The sequence below is a fragment of the Tenebrio molitor genome, chromosome 5, assembly GCF_963966145.1.
Source record: "Tenebrio molitor chromosome 5, icTenMoli1.1, whole genome shotgun sequence".
Lineage (NCBI taxonomy): Eukaryota > Metazoa > Arthropoda > Insecta > Coleoptera > Tenebrionidae > Tenebrio > Tenebrio molitor.
In genome coordinates, this window is record NC_091050.1 from 22,656,185 (window position 1) to 22,681,263 (window position 25,079).

The following is a 25,079-nucleotide window of genomic DNA, read 5'->3' on the forward strand; positions in this document are numbered from 1 at the left end:
CAGAATTTATTGCCAACTCAATCAGTACTTGTTGCTCACACGGTAATTTGACCGTTTTAAATACATATTATAATGAAACTGAACAGCTGCAGGAAAATTATGTATAATAGTGAATTAAAAAATGAGTTTCATAAGGAAGTGTTTATCTTCAAGCGATCGAAAATAGCGCCATTGTGTATCTCCATAGAGACGCTTAAAATGTCTTTTTTTTCTGAGCGGAGTAGAAGTACTTCAAGTCCTAGGAGTGTCTAGAAGTGTCCCACAGGCGTAGGCGGCTCGACCGGGTCAAATGTAAGGTAATTTGAAAGGTTTGTCAGGATTTATTTATCAATTACAATTATCAATTGTACGAAATATGTAATAATTAAATTATCCCTATTAAAGAAAAGCCTCTAAAAAAGTGAAATAACGAAATTATTACCCAATATTTAACCGCGTCCCCTATATTCTGTCACGAGCCGCCCGGTGTGGCAGATGCCATGATGTCAAAATAAAAAAAATAACGCAAGATGACCGTTCACTGTTGAAAAGTAAACAGCTGTAAGTTGTAATCGTTTGCTATTCACGTTTTGATAATTTTTGTTATATTTAGCAAACAACTGAAGTCCGGTGCCGATATGAATTTTACTCTCCGAAAATTGACGTAGATCGCGTCAAACTACCTATGTAGGATCTAGTCCCATCAAAGTCCCGAAAAGTATATGATTAAATTGTGTATATATAATAATGCTCATGAATCACAATGATCTGGCTACAAAGGTAAAATTTCTGAGTTTCCTAGACAAAGAATTATAAATTATTGTACCTAGGTTATATCCGTAGAGTTATGTCTGACCGGAGCTTGTGATGCGACGAATTCACCAATTTGACAATAAAAGATATCGAAGATTTAGGCTCTTCTATCGTAGTAAAAGTTCAGGATACAAAAAATTACAAATCGCGATCATTCACCATTTTGGGAAAGTTTTATGTGGAAATTTGCAGAAAGTACATCGGATAGGTTGAATAGCATTGTAAACTTTACTAAAATTATCGAAACTTGAAGTACCAATAACAAGGGAAGTAGAAATTACTAGTGCCTTAAAATTTGAAGATTGTAACTGCAGGAAAAGAAAAATAAATAGTGAGTTTATGTTCGATTTTTGTTTTGTGATCCGCTTGAAGATAAAACAGTATATGTATCATTCAGAGTAGAAGGTCTTTTTGTACCTCGCCCAGTTGTCGGCCTCAAATGCGCTTCGGCCTTCAATCTCTGGGCTAGCCACAAAAAGACACTTCTAGTCCTATTGATATACTATTACTTCATGAATCCAAGTTTATAAAACGAGTCGCGAAGCGCGATGGAATAAATGCCTTATGAAACGAGTTTTTTAATACATTATTTTCTATTTTGCATCCTTTGAGCCGTTTTTAAATCAAAAGTAAAAATTTTAAAATTCTGGGGAATTTTATGATGGTTGACAAAAAATAATTGAAACACACCCTTTGAGGGTGGTGATATGGGCAGTTGGAACAACCACCCTGATTTTCTTTTGTTAAAAAAGCCGTCGGACATCTGCCAAACAACTTTCAATTCAACACGAACTGAAACTTTATACTTAATTTAGTGGCTTACTTTTTCCTTTAATAACACAATAAACTCTTTGAAGTTTCTACTTCATGGTTTATTTTCAGCTATAATATAACTAGTGGTATTATTATTATTATCGATGATATTATGAGTGAAATTGAACTGGAGATTACACGAGTCCGAAGGACGAGTGAAATGTCCTGCTTCAATTTCACGAATTTAATATCATCGATGATTAATCATACCACGTGTTATATTCGATGAGACAATATAATGAATGAAATACAAAATTATTCATTTATTTGTCAATCTGACAAATTTATTTCAATTAAAAAACGTAACGACGAAAGTAAATAAGATAATATTTTTTTTGTTTTTTATTATCGCTGTGATAGCCATGTAACTAAGGACTTTACGCGTTTTCATTGGATCATTCATGATCACGTGATACAAGAATTATATTGTCTGTAATAATATCACAAGAGAGCCCGGAGAGCTCGAGTGGCTATTGCCATCTGGCAACAAGTTTGAGAAAGAATCTGGAGAATTATTTTCAATTTATTCTCACTCTCGAGGGGTATTTGGAGGATTACTTTTTCATGAGTACAAAATCAAAAATACAAAAAAAATAGCTATTTATGTAACCAGTTAGGAAATGCGTTATTTTGTGTAACGAGTGGAATATTTGCGGGACGAGCGCAGCGAGATCCCGCAAAATCACACGAGTTACACAAAATTGCATTTCCTAATGTGTTACATACAAGATTTTTTCTAATTTTGACAAAAAAAAGTTTCTTCAAACGTTAAACGAAGTAATGAATTTCATTAATAATAAATTATTATTGTGTTAAAATATCAAGTAGGTAAGTAGGCACGGTTATTTTGCTTAAAAACAAAAAATATGACAGTGTCAAATTGATGATACAATAAATTTTTCCTAACGAGTTAGGAAAGATTTTACTTTTCGTAACCAGTTACGAAAAGTGTGACGTTTCCCAACGTCAGTTAATTTTGAAAAGTGTCACTTTATATGTCAAAATTAGAAAAATTATATTATCGCACTGAATCGTTTTTCGTTCATTTTCAACAATTGATGACACTTACTGTCAAATTGAAAAATACGTTGTCACTAAAGAAAAATTAAAACAAAATACGAACTATAATTATTCTCACTTGGATAATGTACTTAGATTATTCTCACTATAATAATGATACAATTGGACAGATTTGAACATGTGATCAAAAATGCTGATGAACTATTAGAAGTTATAAGCATGAAAAAATAATCACAAGATATATAAATAGTATTTTTGGTAATTGTTCACTTTAACTACTTCTGGAATTTTCGCGTTTTTTCTGGATAGACAGCCTCAGGGCGTCCTCCTAGATCGTTTCCCACCATTCAAACCTTGTGCAAATGCCTTTTTTTTCTCTCTTGTTGTGTTTCAAGGTCGCGTCAAGGTCGCGCCAAGTCTTAGTATAACTAAAGGGTAAGGAAAATTTTCATTTGCACAAGGTTTGACTGGTGGGAAACGATGTAGGAGGACGTCCTGAGGCTGTCTAGCCAGAAAAAACGCGAAAATTCCAGAAGTAGTTAAAGTGAACAATTACCGTATTTTTCAACACCAAATGAAATAAAAATATCTCCATTTGTACTTAAACTGATTTACAACTTATTTAGAACATCTATTTTTTTTGTAATTTGCTCCATTAGCATTTCTACAACAACGATTAACATCTCTCATAATTATTATAATTAATCATAATACATATATAGAATACATATGATCTGAATTTACTGCTGCTGCCTGACACGACGTGGTTAGGTTGGTGATTTTATGCACTCAAAAAGCAACATTTACTACACTTCAAATCTGTTAAACTATAAATATTTCAATTGATTTTATCGCAGTTTTATGCAGTCCTGAAATTTAAGTAGTGTTTACTTTACGACCCCTAAAAACGAAAATCAACAACGTGAAAATCACGGATATGTGAGAGATTTTAGAGAGGGTTCGTCTTGGAGATAGATAAAAAATATATAACATACGTAGTGCAGATTTTCATTTTTACCTCTTGAAATGGTTGTTTGAAATAGATCTTTTAATAATATAGGAACATGTAATGGCGACCGTTTGCCTTTGAGAAGCGAGAAAAGTTCTTCTGTTGTAAAGTGAACTACAAAGATGATTTGTCAAAGAGAGATTGTCCACTGTCCAGTCAACACATGAGTGAATACAGTGTGTGATCAGGAATCTGTACTTTTCCCCAATGATATTACCGAAATAGAACAGTTATGAATTTTTTTATTATCTTACAAATACCCTTCAAAAATAATGTGTTTCGTTTTGCTCGTTTCATTTTTTTTTTAATTTCAAATTATGAAAATTGTTTACTGAAGCTGTAGTTTTATGAGATTCCCAATGGAATTTTTTTTTTGCTGTGTATAAAAAAGAATTGAGAATTTTTACATAAAAAAGATCTCTTTAACAATGCTTACAACATTTCATCATTCATCAACATGCATATTGAGTAGATTCAATTTGTTCTTGAATGGTGTTCATATTAATTTTAGTTCTAATAGAAGAAACTACATAGTTAAAATTAAACGTTAAAATGTATATTTTTTATAATCTTTTTTTAAACTTCTTTTTGTTCGCAAGAATTTCGATAATAGACTCGTTAGTTCATAAACACTTTGGATGAGACGGATCTGAAAGGCGTTGTATGGTCAACCTCCATTTCATACTAGCGAGAACTCATTTAAAAGTTTAACAAAATAAGTTTATAGAAACTTATAACTGCCTAAAGTTGAGATGACTTCAGGAAATTCATTGGAGACTCATTGGACCGCCGCAAACAAAAGCATCCGTCTAAGACACTTATGTTAATAAGAATGTAATCAGTGACGACAAATAAAATGTTTCAATTATTTCTTTTTGAAAAGTCAATAATGAATTACAAATAAAGCAATATGTTGATTCGTTAAACCTACAGATAGCTAGGGCGGAATACATTTTCTGCAAATTTGCGAGAATTACCCAAAACATCTCATTTACTAGAAGGTATGTATGTATTACAATTTTTTCAAATTTATAATTTCACATGTGTGGGTTGCAAATTAAATTGTGTTTTTCTACTCCCTTCTCTAAAGTGTCACATTTTGCACTGACAAATAGTGTATAAAACGTCACTTTAAATACGCTCGAAGTTTCTTTAAACACGGCTTGAATTTTTTGGACATATTTAGCCCTAGATCAAGTTGGTATTTTGACGTTTATCAGTTTCACCTGATAGAAACTTATAATGAAGAGGAAAATTTCATTGGTACCCCTCCTGAAGTAACCCAAACGGCAGCAGAAGCCACCAATAATTTGTTGCCTGAGAAATCACGGTATCAGTACGAGCGAGCTTATAATATTTTCGATGAATAGCGAAAAGAAAACCGCATAGGATCTTTTTCTGAGGACGTTATGCTTGCGTTCTTCCAAAAATTGTCCCAAAATATGAAGCCCACTTTATGGTCAACATACTCCATGCTTCGATCAACAAGTAATCTCAAAAACGATGTCGATATTAGTAAATATGTATAACAAATTGCGAGGATTGTTTGTTTCATTTGTTTTTTTTCATTTGTTTATTTGGTCGTAGAAAAAGTATAGTATGCAACACGTTTTATAAACTTCTCTAGACACTCGTTTATTAAACACTCGCTCCGCTACGCTTCGCTCCTGCCTAACATAAAACTCATGTCTAAAGTGTCGTTTATAAAACTTGTTGCATAATATACTATTACGGTGTCGAAGCTATGAAAAAAAAATTTTTTTCCACCGCAAATTTCACTAATTTATTATAAACCTACTACTGTTGTTGGCATATTGTGTTTTCATAAATCATAATTAATGGTGTACTGCTTTTTTACGAAAGATGATCAAATTTAAATTTAGAGCAACAAACAAATAAGAAACCAGAAGAATAATATATGAATTTTAATTAAAAAGGGGGTATTTAAGAAGTTTAGTAAAGTCGTTTTTTTATGCCAATGACAGATTCCAGTTGAACATGTACATTTTTTTCTTTAGTTTGATTAAGTAATTAAGAATTAAGTTATAAAATGTACTGTTTCCTTGTATAACAATTACAAAGTTTTGCATTTCTTAACTAAAGATTATCCTGTGTATTGGAATAACTGTCTTGATTAATTTTTTGGAATTTAATTTAAATGTAGTGAAAAGCAACTAAGTAATGGACGAGAATGTCCCTGAGATAAGAGCAAAACACTAGCCAAAAGCTTATAGTTCATTAGTTAGCCCATTGCTAAAATGCTAAACCCGTCAAAGCCAAGCTGCAAATTGCAAAAAAAAAGGTAGCTAAAGAAATTCAAGATTCAATAAATTGCTCTCTTTCATTGGTTTAACCATCAATTGATTAACCAAGTTAACCACTTTAACGAGATAACTCGTACGGGTGTACAAGAGACAATAAAGAAAACTATAAATCATCTTCTTAGGTGGTTGGGTGTTTTCATACAATATATTTTGTGTAAGTTTGAGGAAGTACTGTGATGATTTCAGAAAAAAAAATCTGTTGGTATATATGTACAGGCTTATTTTATTATAAATAATTGTCTCATCGCAGTTGGCATTGAAAACCCACACAAATTTTGGATGTGCCGTCAACCTCGCAACGTTAGACAAACTAGTAGACAGATTTCCACTATCCCAAACCAATCACTTATTTATGCTCTTTAAATGCTTTTTAAATTTAACATTAAGTAATAATCTCTTGGGACTACATACATAATTATGTTCCAATCTGTTGAAAAAACCAGACGTTGTCTCAGTGGAGCTCTCAAAATCGGGTCTCAATCAAATGTAAAATTTCTAGATCATAACGTAATCGTTTGACTATTCTAAGTGTTCATTTTAAGGGAGAGATAAACGTCAATGGGCAGTTGATTGGTAAAAGCTTAAAAAGAGGGACTAATTAAGTTTGACATGTTTACTGTCAATAGTTGTTTATTTCTTAGTTAACCCCTTCTGTATCAGAGACAATAAATGATAAATTACCCTGGCCCACTTTTATAATTTACTGGACGTGTCAGATGCAGATTAGCAGTTGATGATATCGACTAAAAAATATTCAGATCAAATTAGACACTAATTTTGTTTTTTAATATAGCTAAGAGCTTTCAGCCGAGTGACAAAACAATAAAGCTAATTATAACTGCTAATTTGGCGAAAAAACACAAATGGCAGTTCAACAAGTAAATAATCAATTTTCAGTAACCTATCAAATTATCATTTTACATCAATGCCCTCTCAGGACACTAACCCGTAAATTCAGTCTCCATGGGATCATATTACTATAAAGTAATTTATTTTCCTCGGAATAATTACCCAGATACTCTAAATCAATTCTCTACACTGTAATGTCTAGAACAACGACGCTCCAAGTTTTGCTAGTTATCAACTTATCAATAAAGTAATAAACAGTTCAGATAATCATTTTATTGCTTCCTGTTTCTCCAACACTGCTTTAATTTGAATTATAAATCTATAGAGTGGGTATAAACTGCATCATGCGATTTAACAGGACAAATATTTTATAAAAATGAGTTGATACATTGGCTATCTTAAAAAAATAGGTTACACAACCTTCATTTTATACTAGCATGAAGTGTATAAAAAAGCAATCAAATTGTAGAGTAGTGTTCAAATATTGAATTTACCAACCTGCTATACAAGATCGAGGATTTAATATTCTGATCAGTCCTTCGTAAAACAGGTTCACTGGAGTGCATTTGACTGACTATTTCTAGGATGGGCCTGTTGTAACGGGGGAAGGGTTATGTCACAAAAGATGTGCAACTTTGAGATAAAGTGTTCTATTTAATCAGGAGAATAAAGTTATATTAGCAGAACTGCTTGCATGTTGATGTAACCTACCAGATAAATCCTCGTCTAATTCCCGTTCATTCCTAAAATTAAAATAGTATACAGTATGTTATTAAAATGCGTTAAGAAAAAAAGAGGAAATGCTGCTAGTGTTTTGGGAACTGTGGCCAAAAGCTCAGGACTTGAAGAAGTTTTTATTTGTTTAAAATTTAGTTTACATATCATATAAATATTATACATTATTATAAATAAAACGGTGATAGAACTCATCAAAACAAATTACTTTTCTATTTACCATTTTTTCGAAAAATATTTCTAAACCCAGATAAAATTTTAATTAGTTTGATCGTAAATTGTAGTACCCGCCAATGTCTCCGCGCGTACATTAAAAGCGAAAGAAGATAAAAACTCAGATAGTCAAGCAAAAGACAATTCTTTATTCGTAGTAAGTGAGAGTGACATTGAAGTTACGCACCACACTTAATCAAGGGCACTAACCTTTAAATTAAATGTTCGAAATGACGCCGTCCGTAATCGATGCACACTCTTGTGTGCCCTTCGAGCCACAGAAGCTTGAGTTCTCATCAACATGTCAGAATTTTATCGAATTGCCTCGGTGTCAACTGGAGTCTCATACACAATTCTGTTTTAAATGGCCCCATAAAAAAAGTCACAAGGGTTTAAGTCCGGTGAACGAGCTGGCGATAAAACTGGTCAATCACGACCTGTTGAAGAAGCCATTGACAAAATGCAATTCGACGTGGTGGATCTTCTGATTTTAAGTGTTGGACGCGTTGAAGACGCTGTTCCTGCAGCGTTCTCCAAATTGTAAAACTGGAAACGTCAATTCGTGATGCAAGTCGTCGGCAACTAACATTCAGTTCTTCGTCAACAGGACAGGACAGGACTAAAGGTACCATAATCCCTTAAATGCTGGACAGCATTCACAAAGGTACGTGGACAGTGAAGTTGGCGACCGGGAAATCACTTCATGTACCGACATACAAACGCCTGGTTGCATCAGCATTTGATAAAACTTCCCCGTTGATGAGCACCATGTCTGTTAACGGATTACCATTTTTAACGATAATTACGGGAAATTCACTTTCTAATAAATTGTAAACACGGCCGCATGCAGGTGAAGGACGTGACAAAATTGTGTCAGTAAGTTTTTGCAAGACCTATCCGCCTGGGTTTTTGCCGTATTTACTTTTTTTGCGTTAACGTTTTTCGTACGAAGCCGTTGTTCTTTCACCGTCCCATCCATAAACGACTCGATGACACGGAATACGGTGAAAATAAATTCGAGCATAAATTTGAGTTTTCGAAAAAATGGTAAATAGAAAAGCAATTCGTTTTGATGAGTTCTATCACCGTTTAAATTTTCTTAACGCATTTCAATAACACCCTGTATTTATAGTGTCAACTTTTTGGACGGTGAAGCAGCAGATGCGACAAACATTCAGAAATCATACAGCGTCAATTATTTTAATTTATGTGTTTATTTGGAAGGTACGAATTTTCGAAGGGATCCCTGCAATTCGAAATTCTGGTAAAAGAAGCGCCACTGATCAAAAACGATGGCAGATAAGTAAAAACGACCTATATAAATTTGATTAATAATTTAGCATAGAATTCAAAAATAAACCCAAACTGGGTAGGTTCCGTTTAAAAAAACATAACTGAATATTTTTTTATAATATTGAGACACACTGTATACATACCGCAATATTTTCCGAAATTGTAGTAGAAGCGTAGCTATCATCTAGAAAAAAGTAAAAGTTGATATCTTTAATAACAAACAAGTTGTGGAGTTTTTTCGCAACTCTGGGACACCTGTATATGGAATACCGTTGATATATAACGGGCGTGGGTGATATGACACACATATCAATTAAGGAGATAGTACTGTTATAGCAGGTTAACAGTATGGTATCATGAAAATAAAGCTTTCTGGATTATTATTGAAAAAGAAAAAATATTTTTATTTTTATAAAATTATACGTTATATTAAAAATACCTTATAATTTATAGTTAATTGTTAGTCAATTAATTAACAAATAATTTATAGTTCAGTGTTAGTCAATTAATTAACAAATAGTTTGCGTTCATCTCATTAATTTCATTTTTTTTATATCTTTGTTAATTTTAAAATAACATTGACAAACTTTATTCAAAATGCGCAAATAAGGTCCGTCGTTTGTGTCAATTAAAGCAAACTTTTTGAACCTATTTCTCAAGCCGCTAATCACTTTTAATCACAAAGATAATCATGAAGATATAATACTGGAAGCTCCATGACTTGTAAATGTAAAGCTCGATAAAATTTAATTAGAGAGGGAAAATTAATCTCGCATAAAAGCCTGGAAAATTTACCACTTAGCGTCAAGTTTAGGGAATATTGTCTATAAAATGCAATTTTACTTTCAGTTTTGTACAGCATTAATTTTGTTTGCAGTATATAAAAAATTATTTAATTTATCTGTTATAATATTCTTTTAAGGAAGTTCTTCCTGCAAGGGAGCAAATTTGTTTGGATCAAAGCAGTGTACGCCGTTGTATACAAAGTCTGATCTTATCTTCTAGGATGAATAGACCACCATAAATAAACTCTCTGTCTTTTGTTAAGATTATAATAAATTTTAGGGCTATTGTTCGCTCACTTGGCTCGTAAAATAAATTTTCCTGCTAAAAATTGCTTGTAGTATCATGTCTAAAATGAGAAATCTGAGCACTTATAATTAACAGTTATTTGAAATTTTATCATTTAATTTATGGAAATACCTGCTAATGAACTTTATTGTTTTCATACGGTGGAGTGTTTTTTCAAAATGTAGATGAGAATAACAAAATATAAATAATTAGCTGTAGTCGTAATACGTACATTATCTGGAAAAAAGAATTTTTATCAAAATTTTCTTTCGTGACGGTGATGCAACAGTGAATACTGAACAATATTTTGAATTATTGTTAATGATTTTAAATATTTAGCAATAGATGTGAGATGTAATTAAAGTGACGTAACCAGTGACGGCTCGTTAGGGGCGGCAGAGTCGGCCGGGCCGTACCACACAAAATTACGAATTTTATTTTCATACTTTCTGATAAAAAAATGTTTACGTTATTTTTCTTCAAAGACAAATAACAACTTAAATTACAATTTACATTTCTGTCTCGTACCTAATTACATTGTACTGTGTACCGTATGTGCTGTAAATACACATATTATGTAGTATAAATACCTAAACGCATCCAGGATAGTTTTGAAAAAAAAATGTGTGTGTAAATAAAAATCCACTTAATAAACGCAAAATTCTACTAAACATAAATTATGATGTCTGTTCGCCTTCATCGTTTTTTTTTAATTGCCTCAGTAAAGACCAATTTAAATTAGATATTGAAGTTAAAGTTATTTTTTCACCATTACAAAAATTAAATGCATACGAATATTTACAAAACTACGACAATAATTGACAAAGCTGTTCCTAGGCTCCTGCGGCAAGTGTTTATTAAATAGGTAATAAATACATTCGGCCAAGGAAGGGGAAGGGTCGGCCAGTGACGTATTTGCCGAGTGCACACAGACTAATCTTTGCACTGCGATTTTGAAACGATGAATACATTCAGAAGTACGTCCAGCTGTCTCGTCTCACCAATTTTAAGTTATGTTGCTGTAACTTGTAACGGATAGCTTAGCTCGTTTCACACAACCCCGGCAAAAGTTAATTTGGCCGACAGCTGTTTCAGCGCTGTGGCGCTGCTAAACTGAGTTTGCTAAGGTAACGACAACGGTTGCGCCAATATTTCCATCTCACTTAATTTGGAGTCTATGCAATATGCAAGTTAATCGACACGATACAAACATCCCGTAAAACAATGAGTTGTCGCTACCTTATTTATTTTATCATCGAGAACCTTAGAGTTTGCGTTTGCGTAGTTTAATTCCTTAATTTCAAATTCACGTCTGCTCCTAACCGTTTAACGTATCGTCTTTTGTTTCTGTTTTGTGTGTTTAATCTGTTATTAATTATTATAGTATTATTTAAATTGTGAGTGTAAGTGGTAAGTAGGTAAACACACCGACAATGGCAAATGTAAAAGATGTAGTGAGTACCAATGCCGATTTGATTAACTATTTATTGGTAAATAAATTTCATACATTGTCTTATGATGACAAAATATTTGTGAAGAAATTGCCAGTTCCACAACCCTCAATGGTTGATTTAATACAATCGAAAAGTGGTCATAATCGCGCGTTTTCTAAAACTCTGTACCAGAAACATATATGGTTAATGGGCAGCCAAGTGCACTTGCACTTGTTAGTTTTACTATGTAACATTTTTTTAATTATGAACCTACATTTGTCACGCGGATGCCTATCAAAAAGTTAAATTGACTAATTAGAGCTTTACCGATCTACCCATGTTCGGCCGACCCATTTTCGCGAAACACGAGCCGTCACTGGACGTAACAATCTATGAAGGACTTATTAGCAAAAGATTAATCCTGATTTCATGCACTTAACTTCTGGTACTAATGCATCGCAACAGGAAATACTCCCAGACGAGGCAAATAATCTAGAGTAAATGTTTGACACTAAAACAGTAATTATAGTTGACGCAAATCAAATAAGCAGTAAAAAGACGTGTAAGTAATAATTCAAATGGCTATATAGTTCCTTGTATGGGGGTGGGATCAACTTTTATAGTGGGAAATGAAAGGTCGTCAATTCAGCACTAGTCAAACAGAAATTAGCTCTAATAAGAGTAAATAAAAAGGGAGTTTTTGCGGATTTGTGATTTATGACATCGTAAAAATCTCAAATACTGGTATTATCGATCTTGATCACATTTTAGGTGACGTATCTTTGCTTGATTATTTCTCGTACTTTATGAAAGTATTTTACAAGTGAAGATGTGGAGCGGAAACATAATAATTATTGTTGATTATTGTAGTTTATTGCTTTACATATCACTCTCAGTTAAGTCCTAATAAATGTCTGCCAGGTCGATGCGATTCACAAAATGTAATAAATTGTAACATTTTGTTCGAGATTTAATCGACTGTAAAAACAAACCACTGGTCCACACTGAATATAAATTGCATGAATAATTATAGGGCGGTGTATTAACAGTTCGAAATGGAATTAAATATTACATAAAGGATTCAAAATACTTTTTTTTCCATTACCAGCAAAACAGTAATTGTTATTTAATCAATATTGTGCCTATAAAGTTCAAGCGTTAATTAATTTGTCATATAATCTGTTTTTTCCCATACTTATGAGTGTTGTTGATAGATCCTGTAAGGTGCATTTACAACACTTTGTCTGGTTTCTATAGTGCGGTTATGATATACAGGTGGTCCCGATATAACCTGCCAGAAGAAATCCAGTAATAAACAGAAAACAATTAATTCCTGAGTAGGTACGTATTTTTGTGGTCATCAGCGTCGAATGGGTGTGGATAGGGGTTAATTTATCCCTATTATTTTGGACCTAATGAAAAGGGGATTTTTGGACTTGTTAGATCCTTCTAATGACTCAGAATTCTTTTGGCAGGTTATATCGGGATCACCTGTATAACAACACTAAGGCTGGTATGTAAAACAAAATACAAATATCTAACTACAGCGTCAATTTATTTACATATTGGAATGTAACGAAATAGCACAAAATTAGATTTCGATAATGGACTTGTTAGTTCATAAACAATTTGGTTGAGACGGATCTGAAAGGCCTTGTGTGGTCAACCTCGATTTCATATTTAAAAGTTTAACAAAGTTTATAGAAACTTATAAACTGCCTTAAGAAGTTGAGATGACTTTAGGAAATTAATTGGACTAGGACACTTCTGTTAAAAGAAATGTAACCGGTGATTTAACAAATAAAATGTTTCAATTACATATTTCTCTTTGAAAAATCAATAACAGTGAATTAAACTCACAGATGGCGAGGATGGAATAAAATCGTCCGTAAATTTGCAAGAATCACTCAAGACATCTCATTTACTAGTAGAAAGTTTTATTTTTAAAATATGTAGGTATACCTATTACAATTCTTTTGGCTTTTTGTACATGATTTGGCGCGAAAAATTGTATACGCTATGTGGTTGTTATTAACCGTTTAGCGTAATATACTATCACATCTATACTCGAGAAAAATAAAAAACACTCAGTGTATGTAATTACATATATACAGGATGTCTCAGCTAAGACTTTCGAGCCTAATAACTCGGTTATTTTCCAGCGGATTTTTGTGAAATTTAAATACAGATATTTTAGACGGTGAAGAATAAAATCACATTAATGCAATTACCCAAGTCTTAAAAACGTAATTTTTATATGCCTTTTTAAAATGTTGAATCACTTAAGATTTACATCAAAAAATTGATCGTCAATAAAAAATGCTGTAGGGAGAAACTCGTTCTCGAAAGACGTCTGGTTTGCAAGAAAAAAACATAAAACTGTGTTAAACGTAGCTGCAAATGCAAAAACGTAGTCGCGTATGAAACAAACGCGCACTATCGCCGAATTTTGGTCATCCTTTTTTGCACAAACGCAGGTGACGTTTGACGTTTATCTTGCTAACCTTACAAACATTTACAAAGTTAAAGACAACATTTGGACGTAATTTATTATACTGGATGCTTTAATTCTTCCATAAAGGACTAAAACACGATCGGGATATTTTAGCAAGGTAATTTAGTTCACGTACGCTTCCTGTGTTTTCAAATAAATTGACGACTCTCTTAACCTTACATTTTGTAAAGCCTACATTTGGATAGTGTTCCACGAGAAAACGAACTGTGTCATTGAAGTTCTTAGGACACTCTCCATCGGCAAAAATTGTTTCCTTTTTCAACAATATTGAAATTTGTAGTCTATTTTTAGAGTATTTTCAATAAATTTACACAATTTGACGTTTCTAATAAAGCCCGCCCAATTTTGACAGATTTTAAAGGGTGTACAAAATGTTGCTTGGCAATTAATCATCAATTGTTTCAAAAGGTAACTGCTAAATACCTTCAAATTTTACATTAAATTTTTAACAACAAAATCTAATCTTTTCGTTGAATCAGACGAGTGATTTAGTTAATTGTTTGTGTAGACCCCAATTTTTTAATGTTTAACAATCTAATAATAATCGCGCCGAATTGAACCTTCGCCATCTAAAATATCTGTATTTTAAATTTAATAAAAATCCGTTGGCAAATAACCGAGATATTAGGCTCGAAAGACTTAGCTGAGACACCCTGTATATGTATATCGAATGGAAAGTATGTTTGTTGTGTTCGTTATCGCAAACTAAATTAAAAATTCGCAAAACGAAATAAGGGAAATATTGTTAAAAAGAGTTATTTTGCATACATCTATAGATGGTAAAGTGTTCATCTGATTGTAAAAAAAAAATTTAATGACCAGAATTCGTGTTCTACTTACAACGATTTATATAATTATCTAAATTTGAAAAGGCAAATTGTTGGCATGAAGAAGACAGGTTTCTCTTTTGGCGAAAAACCAAGAAGCTTAGGGTACGTTTATGTTGGAGCTACGATGAGCGATAAAAGCGGCGACAAGAGCGATCTGCCATGGTTTTCAAATGGCAATTCGTTCTAACTGCCGCGCCGCGCCGCTTTTATCGCTCATCGCAGCTCCAACATAAACGTTCCCTTAGACATAAACGCTTCTATGATTATGGGAAAATGGCGAAAATGGACCGATAAGTGATAACGAGTCTTAGGACAAAATAGTACCTGACAAGTCGACCAGTAAAACTTTCCGTAATACCCCGCTCACAATACTTTAAATAACAAGCGAACCAGCTGAATCGTGTTTATGTGTGAGCGCGGGATTATGCAAAGTTGTACTGGTGAGATCGAAAAAAAAAATTAGAGTTGGCTGTGACCAAAAATTTCAGTTGGCAATTCGTTAAGATTTCAATTATCAGATGTCAGTCTTAAAAGTTAGTTAGTGATTTTGAGAACGTTGAAATCTTGATTTTCATAAAGGTGTGAATTATGTGTGACCTGTCGGTAGTAAAAGAATTTCCTCACCTAGTGCAATGAAACAATGAAATTTAAAACTCCCGAGCCTTTATTCAACGGTGAGCACCCAATTTATTTATAAATCGAAACTAGCGAATTACCGATCCAACGATCAATTTTCAAATGACCTTCGCAAAGTCGGGACATCATTAAATTGCAGTTATCAGTAATTACTTGGATTAATTCAGGAATTGTGCCAGGCCAGTTTTTGAGTACGTTGTTTTTCAGGTATGGAAAAACAAAATAATCAAGACAAGTTGGTAAGTGCCTTCAAAGTCCGGAAACTTTTGTTGAAATTCTTCAAAAATTCGAGGTGTCGAATAGGACTATTCGTCGTTTTCAAGTCTGCACTGCACAATGGCAATTTTTTTACTCTAAAGTGAACATATTGTAGCGTTACATGCTGTTGTAATGATATCTGGTGACATTTGAAATAAATTTTTACGTGCTACCAACTGAAACGTATTAATCATGGCCATCTCGATTTTTTTTATTTGCGATCGCAATCGCACGGTATTTTGTCCTAAGACTGGTGATAACCGACATCTATCCAAGAAAGAGTGATAACCGGTATCTCCAATTTGTTGCTGTACGAAATTGTAATATTCGGTAAGTTCGTGATGTTTTCGTTGCAGCGATAGGATGCGTAATTTCTAGGATGAATATAAAACCACATTTGTTTGCAATAGGGTGCATATCGTCCTTTTTAGTTGCTACCACATCACAAGGCTCGTTGCTTTGACTGGTGTCAAGCGAGATTCGAATAGGATTTTATTGATAACCATAGAAGAGTCAGACGTTTCCGGGATGAAAGACGGAATGTAGAGTTCACGTTAGAACTGCACACAGTAACCACTGAAGAGTGTGGGTGTGTGATTGGAAAGTAGGGAACCTCTAGTATTCATCACAGGGAGATTAACAGCTGAATGGTATATCACGGAAATTCTGCAACCGGTTGATAGGTTGAATCTGTCAACTTTTTCGAATATGATTTTTCAGCAGGATAACTCCAGATCTCATACAGCTCGTTGAACTTTGGCAGATTTTTCGAACGGCGAGGTCTCCAGATTTGACACCAATAAGCGTGCGTGGAATAGCAACAGTCGAACTTTTCAGTGAGTCAACTTCAACAATGCTAGACCAACTTGGGCATCTGTAAAGCAGTCCTGGGACCGCTAATATAAGAAGACATAAACTAGTATGTAATTCGGTCCATGCCTCTAAGAATTAGAGAGTGCTTTAATAACTGTGACGGACCAGTTTATTGTTATAATTTTGTGATGTAATATTATTAGACTTTCATGACTGTCTGATAATAATTTTATTAGAACATCAGGATGTAAACACAAATAAACGAATCTATCAAACAACACATATTTTCCCGATGTTTTATTTTATTTTGTTCTTCAGTATAATTTTATTACATATTAGTTTATTACATGTTATTTATTATTTTATTATTTATATTTATCCACGTAGGCAGCTGGAATTAAACTCAACTAGTGAGCCTGTACGTTATGGAAAATATGTGAGTATCAAAGTGTGTATTAAGGTCCTGGTCACCAAGATTAAAAAGTTAGCGGGGAATAAAACTTAGCATTCTTTTATACAGTGAGCGGCAAAAGTATGGAATAAATTCTGTAACAATTTAACAAAATGTTTTTCAAAAAAATCTTTGGACGGGTCAATTTTATGTAGTTTATAAAAATACATATTTTAATACCAAATAAACTTGAAAGTAGTCATTTGTTTTCGGATGATCACGTCGTCGATATTTTTTTTAATGGAAAAGTCCTACTTTTTTTATTAATTCTGAAAGGCCCGTATTCACCAACGCCAGTTAAAGTTAACTGTAGGTTAAAATATACGAAAACATTGTTATAACAAAGGTAACTAAAGTAACGAAGTATTTTAACCTACAGTTAACGTTAACTGGCGTTGGTGAATACGGCCGATAGCCCTTTAGTTGTCTAAACGACAGTATAAAAATTTTGTTATCTTACATAAGGAAATTTATTATCTTCGCTGACGAGAGGCAGATTAACTAACAAATTAAAACTTATTGAAAGACGAATAATTATTATTTAAAAAAAAACGGATTATGTTCACAGCGTTGTTTATACAGTGTGGAATAAAATGATTTACATCTAGTTACCTTTGAAATTTTTGGACATGTAAATTTTCCTGCACCGCTCTACTTTTTTTTTGAAGTGCCGAACAATTAGTTCTGTCAATAAATGTCATCAATCGAATTGACAATTGTTACAATTTACTAAATTGAATTAACTAAGGCGGTAGCCACTTTCAACACTAGCTGTGACTTGCTTTTGTTAGCTCCTTTTTAATTTCAATCTCTACTTTGCATTCATATCATCCCTTCGCAATAAATCACATTTGGAATTTTGGAATATTTTGAGGTTAGGCTTTTTTTTTTTTTGTAGAGCTGCATTTCGTATTTTTACAAGGGTAATGCAAAGGTAACTAGATGTAAATCATTTTATTCCACACTGTACTAGTCATAGGGTCAGTTTACAGAAGCGAAATTAAGTTGATCGTAATCAAATGCGAGATTAATTGAACACGTGACTAGATTGAACCAATCGAAGTTGCGGATTCATTGGTTAATAGCGCATTAAAATTTAATTCGAATTAAATATTTAATTCTCTTTCTATAAACTGGCCCTTAATCATACTAGTGCTTTCAAAAACGAGCTACATTAATGTATCAGTCTACCCAATCTTCTACCGTAAAATAATTTCTGGTTTCTTAACATGTCCTCAATAATTTATTATGAACGGTTGAAGAATAGTATATGTTATTCGGAACAAAATGGCTTAATGTGCTTAGGCTGGCTTGTCTGCCTCACTTCGTTCGGCAGTCAAATTACCAGCCTCAGTACATAAAATTTCATTTTTGCTCCTAATAACATAATGTACAATGTACTAGTATCCTTTAAGCTAAATTTACTAATTAGAACGTACTACGAAAATTAAATTAAAGAAACCCAGTTACTACCAAAATTACGTCTTTCTATTTATCAAATAATATTTGAAGGAGAGCAATAACTTTTAAGAGTATAAATACATAAACGTGGTGAACCAACGTAAGTGTAGGTTTTTTACTTACAAATGATGTAAAAGCGCGATAGTATTTGCTTTATTCTACTTTTGAAGACATGATTTTTACAGAATACAACTAGGAATTAAAAAAAGAAACATTGCTCTTTTAACAACAAACACTGTAGTTATAAAAAAAATTAACGTATTTCCAGCATCCGTCATATATGAAGTGTTAGTTTTTTTAAATCTATAGGAAAATGGCCTTCGTGTTATGTAAACGGAAGACAAAACGGAGAGTAGATATACATATTAATATATTTTTACTTTCAGGATGTAAATCCCATATTTTAGATATTTTTTTTGTAAACATATATTTTATAGAGAATATTTAAGGACCGGGACTATATGAAAATATTTGTTTTACAGCATTTTCTATTTAGCGATTCACCGTTCCAGCTCAAGAGCAACCCCTTTTCATTGCTATTCAATTCTAGATTACTAGAAGAATTCCTTTTTGGATTTCTTTCTGATGCTCTTTTCAATAATTAATCACGAAGCTATCATATAATATATCAATGTGTCAAAAAGATTGATTAAGAGTGTTTTTAGCGAATTTGTTTACATACGGGTTTGAATAGCACTTTAAGGTTTTTAATAAGATCATAAATCTTGCAGTATAATTATGATGAAAGATTATTTGTGTTCATATTTTCCACAAAGCAAAAAATTCAGATTTATTTGGAATTCAATACAGTTATATTTCAGTAACATGAAATATTTAAAAACATATTTGAAAGGCTCGTCGAAACATTAGCTTTAGGATTTTTTAAATCTCGTGAAAACTGATGCAAGGATAAAATCGTAAGTCTACGTAATTAAATAACTGTATAAACAACTCAGAGTTTCGCTTTAGAGATATTGTTATTAAAAAAATGTAACTTTCTGGTATTGTAAAATTCTGTTTCTTCATAAAAACAGTAGTTATGACATATTTATTATATTGTTTAAAATACTTTCTATTTATTAATCCAAGAGACTAGCCGAAACGTAAATATTTATAATTGGATTGCCAAATTAATTTCTCAAAATGTCTAAATAAAATGTAGAGTTGTTATTTTTAAACTAACGAAATTCACGTAAAAATTCGCATTCACCAGTTCTTCAGAAATGGAAGACAAGTACTTGCTTAGATGAGTGAAGAAGGGGCTAGTGGCCACCTTCAAAAAGAAAAGACAGACTAAAATAAAATATTCCACATGAAATAATGTGGGATGAGGACAATTTTGTGAATCCTGGAATTTTCATTAAACAAACTAGAGATCTTTCATCTTTATTTTTAAAATGTCTGGCTCACATTTTTTTCATTTCTATGTAATTTGGCTAAGTCTTGCTGACAATATGAAATTAACGGAAAGGCTTCCACTTCCACTTCTCTTTGATGAAAATCACCATGAGCTAGATGCTTTAAAAGCTCTATAATGTCGAGTACATAAACAATGGAAGCATGATTGCGATAATATTTAAGAAATTATTTACAAAAATTGATAATATTTATGTGGTTTCAGAATGGAATTCTCATAGACGACTGCATTGCTCACCATATTGTATCTAATTTAGGTTTAATAGTTATTTATGCATTAAGAGCATAATTTTGCATTTTGCTGCTCGCATCGTCATATTGATGCCAGAGGCGCTAGCCGAGGGCATTAAGACGATAAGAGCAGCAAAATGCAATTTATGCTCGTAATGCATACAAAATTTTATGCGCTGCCCTCAAAAACTGAAAAAACCAACACAAAAATTTCCTTGGTATTAATTTAAACAAAGTAGCTAAAGATTGATAATTTTTCCAAACTACCGTAACTACGAAATTTTGTAAACAAGTGGCAGACATTTGCTTTTGTGTGCAAAAGATTTTTCAATTTAGCTGAAAATGGTAAGAAGACTACACAGTACACTGAAGATGTTTGTCTCGCTTACTTTTTTGAAAAATCCAACAACTACAAGGCTTCGAGTTTGTGGAGTTTTTACTCTATGTTAAGAAGCACCTTGCTAGTAAGAAATGGAATAGACATCAGCAAATACTTAAAACTTCAAGCATATTTAAAGCGACAATGTGATACTTACAAACCTAAAAAGTCAAAAGTCCTTTCAAAAAGCGAAATTGACAAATTTATTACGGAAGCACCAGATGATACGTATTTAATGATCAAGGTAAATTACTTTGTTGCTTTTATATTTCAATAGTTAATTTGTAATTATTCTAGGTTGCTGTAATCGTAGGAATTGCCGGTGCTTGCAGATCGCAAGAGTTGTGCTTTTTAACAACAAAAGAAATTGAGGATGTGGGCTCTGCGATACTGATAAGACTAACTGAAACGAAAACAAAAGTATCAAGACGGTTTACTATAATACAAAATGAGCAAAATTTCTTAGGACTTTTCCGCAAGTACTTTGTTTTGCGGCCTCCACATACTAAACATAATCGATTCTTCATTTTTTACAAAAATGGGAAATGTTCCACGCAACCCGTAGGCAGAAATACGTTTGGAAACATTCCATCAAAAGTAGCAACATATTTGAACTTTCCCGACCCCAAATCTTATACCGGACATTGTTTGCGTCGCAGTTCCGCTACTTTACTTGCAGATTCTGGTGGAGATATTACAGACTTAAAACGTCACGGAGGTTGGCGTTCTGGTACAATCGCAGAAGGATATATAGAAGATAATATTCAAAACAAGCTCAAGATAGCCGAAAAAATTCAAGGGAAACGTCAACATGAAAAAACAGTAGTCCCATCAACATCCAGTGCTTTTTCAAATGACTACACTGAAGAACCGGAGGATAAGAAAAGTAAAGGAGTTTCCATTCTTCAGACAAATGCGGAGTTGAACATTCAAAATCGACAGAATCAAATATTTTCAGAAAAAATCAATTTACCTTCGATTGTAATTAATAGTTGTAACAATGCTAAAGTAGAAGTAAATTTTTCGTTTAATTAAATTGTTACTTTATTAAGAAATACGCAATTTCATGTAATAGAATTTTCTTTAGAGCATAAAAATTACGCCAATGCTTTAGAGCAATAAATTACCCTTTTATGCACTCTAATGAGGTAAATAAAACGGCCAAAATTGCTTGGCAGCGCATAAATAAATGTATTTTCTTTCTGTGAACTAAGCTTTCTACAAGAGCTCGGCTCATGATTTAATATATTTGAGTAAACAAATTTCTTTAAAAACGGAATAAAAGGACGAAATTACAAAATAGATATTTATTTTTTAGTAACACGATATTGTTTCTTTTCATCATAGATACAGATTGTGAAAAACAACCCATATCTCCCTTGGGATTTGTCAAATTTTTTCGCCCTGCACATTGTTGACAGCAAACTCATGGGAACGAAACTATAGCAACCACATATTCACGCAATCTTCCCTGCTAAATATTTTTAATAAAATTTTAACTTTTAAGTACAGAGACTAAAAAATAAAATATTGTATGCACCACGGGAGATATTCATGTTTTTCCCCTGTAATATATGTACTATTAAAAATGCCACTTTAAAAGAATAAGTAACAACGCACCGTCCTTTAAAATCAAATTAGTCAAATGGCTCCCATGTTATGGCAATAGCGCAAATGAGACGATTTGTTATTTGTAAAGTTATTTTCACCTGATAGCCTTCGAAATATTATGTATTGGTAGTACTTAAATCGGTATTTTATGAAGCAGGTTGGGGGAGCACTGTCTTACAGGCTAATGCAGAAATGTTGATAAAAGAGTTTTTGATAAGTTTATTGTTTATTTATGGATTAATCCAGTAACAAATGACAATCTAAACCAACCAATTCTTTGATTGTCGCTTGCTTTGGTGCTTTATAATTTTTACTGGAGAGTTCTACAACTATTGTCCATTGATGGGAAGGTACATTGGATATTATATTGCGTATGTTATTTTTTATTTTACTTCCCCAAGTTCGTTTGAAAGTAAGTAAAAAATAAGAGTGGTAAATTTTAACAAGATTTTATACAGGTGTCCCAGAATGAACCAGCATAATTTTAACCACGAGCTACTGGCTTCATGTAGAACTGGGAAAAAATATTTAAAAAATTCTGTCAAAAAATAAAATGACATTTAATTTTTGAGGTACATTTTTTTTATTGCTTTTAGTCTTCTATGTTGTCCCGCAACCTCGTAGGTAAAATTTCGGCATATTTTAAAAATACTCCCTGTATATCATATTTTATAAAATGTACTGCGTAAATGACTTTTGAGGGTGAAATCAAAAAGATGGAAATTATCCCATATCCTTGTATTTTCGACGGTTATCAGTAGGAAAAATTTGTCCGAATTTGTTCACTTCATTAACAACCATTGTTACATCAATAAAGTCGTAGATTAGATGCAAGCACACTGCTTTGTAAATGTTTCTAGGGAAATGATCCAAAGGAATAATTTCACGTTTGTGACTGACGGCTACCTTTTATCTTTGGTTATTATTGTTGTTAAACTGCCAGGATTAATCACCTTTAACCCAGCAGCGTACTAGCAATTTTAACCAAATTTTCAATAATTTTTATCTCGAAAACGAAAATTTTTTTTTAAGAATTTTTTTTTGTCTATGACTTCTTATCATCACCAATTACAGGTTTTTTTACAAACTTATTTCAGAATCACCCTGTATATTTTTTTGTTTTTTTTTTTTAATTTATGGTCCTCATTCTGCAGACTCATGTAACATTATATCATTATTTCGATTAATGACAGTCTAAAACATCTCATTTAACGCATTATGCCAGATGCTTCTTTTTAAGAATGAATAATAATTGAAGTTTTTGTAACATGTAAAACATTAAAATCTTTCATTTTTCGGTGTTACGTATTACCTTCACTAAGAATTGTAAAGCCATTAGATTGATTTTCTACATTTTAACATATAAATCTTTCTATCTCTAAAGCCGTGTCTTTGAATATAAGACGTAATTAGCTAGAAGCATCAAGACCGTAAAGTTCTGAAATTTGTCAAGCAAACGCTTCTATTTCAGACCCAATGACGCAACATTCACATCAAATCTTTAAGTTATTATGTTGTATCTAATGATCAAGGAGGATTCAGGTGCTACCGCTCATAACATCAAAAATATTTAGCACGCTTTAAACTACTGCAGCTGTTGGAAAATTTTTTATACCTATGAAAAAATAAATTCTTATTTTCATTTACCGATTGAAATGAAAATTTAATAAAATGGTTAACTGTAATAAAAAGTGACTCTTTATTGCCAAATGATAATAATAGATTTAAATATTTGCTTTCAGTATTTCCTTTTTATAAATAGTATTTCGCTAATAAATTAGTAACGCTGTAACGGTAACAGATACACACATTAGGTCACAGTAATAGTTATTTACATTAGAGTACGGGATGTGAATTTTTCGGCACGACAACTGGTTTCGGGCACGATGGCGCAGCCGAGTCGGAAAAATTTGTATTAGACTTTTCGGCTGACCAAAATATTAAATCTTTTAAAAATCAAGACTAATTTTATTGTAGAATTTGACATCGTCAGTAAAGAATCGAATCAATTCCTTGACGACCGTGACCGCTCATTTGTTTTTTTCCTAACAAATTATTTACTGTGCTTATTAGGTTAAATTTTCATTGTTAGTGCTTGAAAAATTAATTCTCGTGTGTTAATCTACTGAAAAAATATCTAGTTCAGAAAGTGAGTTAAATGTGACACCAGAAGCAGCACGATTAGTGGCAGGACTAAATTCTGAACTATTACCACACAAAATCGAAAGAACGTTACATAAGAATTTCTTCTCATGAAAGTATGTAATAACTATTCTTTAATTCACAAATTTTTAATAAGCCATATTTTATTACATACTCTAAAAATGGAAAATGTCAAGAGAAGATATTATATTGATAACTGACGCAAAAACCAATATTTGTAGATCATTTGCCATTACCAATATAAACTGGGTTGAAACTGTGAAGAAATATATGGAAGTCAGGTTAAAGTTGTCTGGAAATAAAAAAAAAAAAATCATGAGGTATGAAAAAGGTTGATGTATACCTAACCTCACCAATTGGTATTAATACAATTAGGACAATTTCAAATAAAATTGCCAAATATTTGAACCTTGATTGCCCTATGGACACAAGATTGAAGTTCCTAAAATGATTCGTGATAACTAATGGCCTTCCTTCAACATAAAAAGAAATGTACTGTGTTGCAGCCACATCTCAAACAATGGTGAGTTGTGTCACAAACTTCGATACAGTGCTTTAATCTACTTGAAAATTTAGCAGTTGCTTCCAATGTAACCATCCAACATTGAGAATTCCATCATCAGTACCGTAAGAGAAGCACCAGTACAACATATTGACATCTAACCCAGAAGTAATAAAGCTGACACTAACAAAATAATTTCTGCATTGTTCTCTAAAGTGGAGAATTGTTAACATTAATGTTTACAATAAGTGTAATTTTACA

At 32.5% G+C, this 25,079-nt stretch overlaps 1 protein-coding gene across 1 annotated transcript; it reads left to right on the forward strand.

Annotated features, from left to right (window-relative positions):
* Positions 1-20,586: 20,586 nt before the first annotated feature.
* Positions 20,587-21,578, forward strand: LOC138131873 (uncharacterized). Its single transcript, XM_069049127.1, has 2 exons — positions 20,587-20,786; positions 20,840-21,578. The coding sequence occupies exons 1-2, from the start codon at positions 20,607-20,609 to the stop codon at positions 21,575-21,577; spliced, it is 918 nt and encodes a 305-aa protein (XP_068905228.1). The 5' UTR covers positions 20,587-20,606; the 3' UTR covers position 21,578.
* Positions 21,579-25,079: the final 3,501 nt, after the last annotated feature.

Bases quoted from the DNA above. Each gene is read 5' to 3' on its own strand.
- LOC138131873 (XM_069049127.1), top strand. From the start codon at position 20,607: ATGTTAAGAAGCACCTTGCTAGTAAGAAATGGAATAGACATCAGCAAA. The intron at 20,787-20,839 runs GTAAATTACTTT...TAATTATTCTAG, and splicing joins ATACGTATTTAATGATCAAG to GTTGCTGTAATCGTAGGAAT.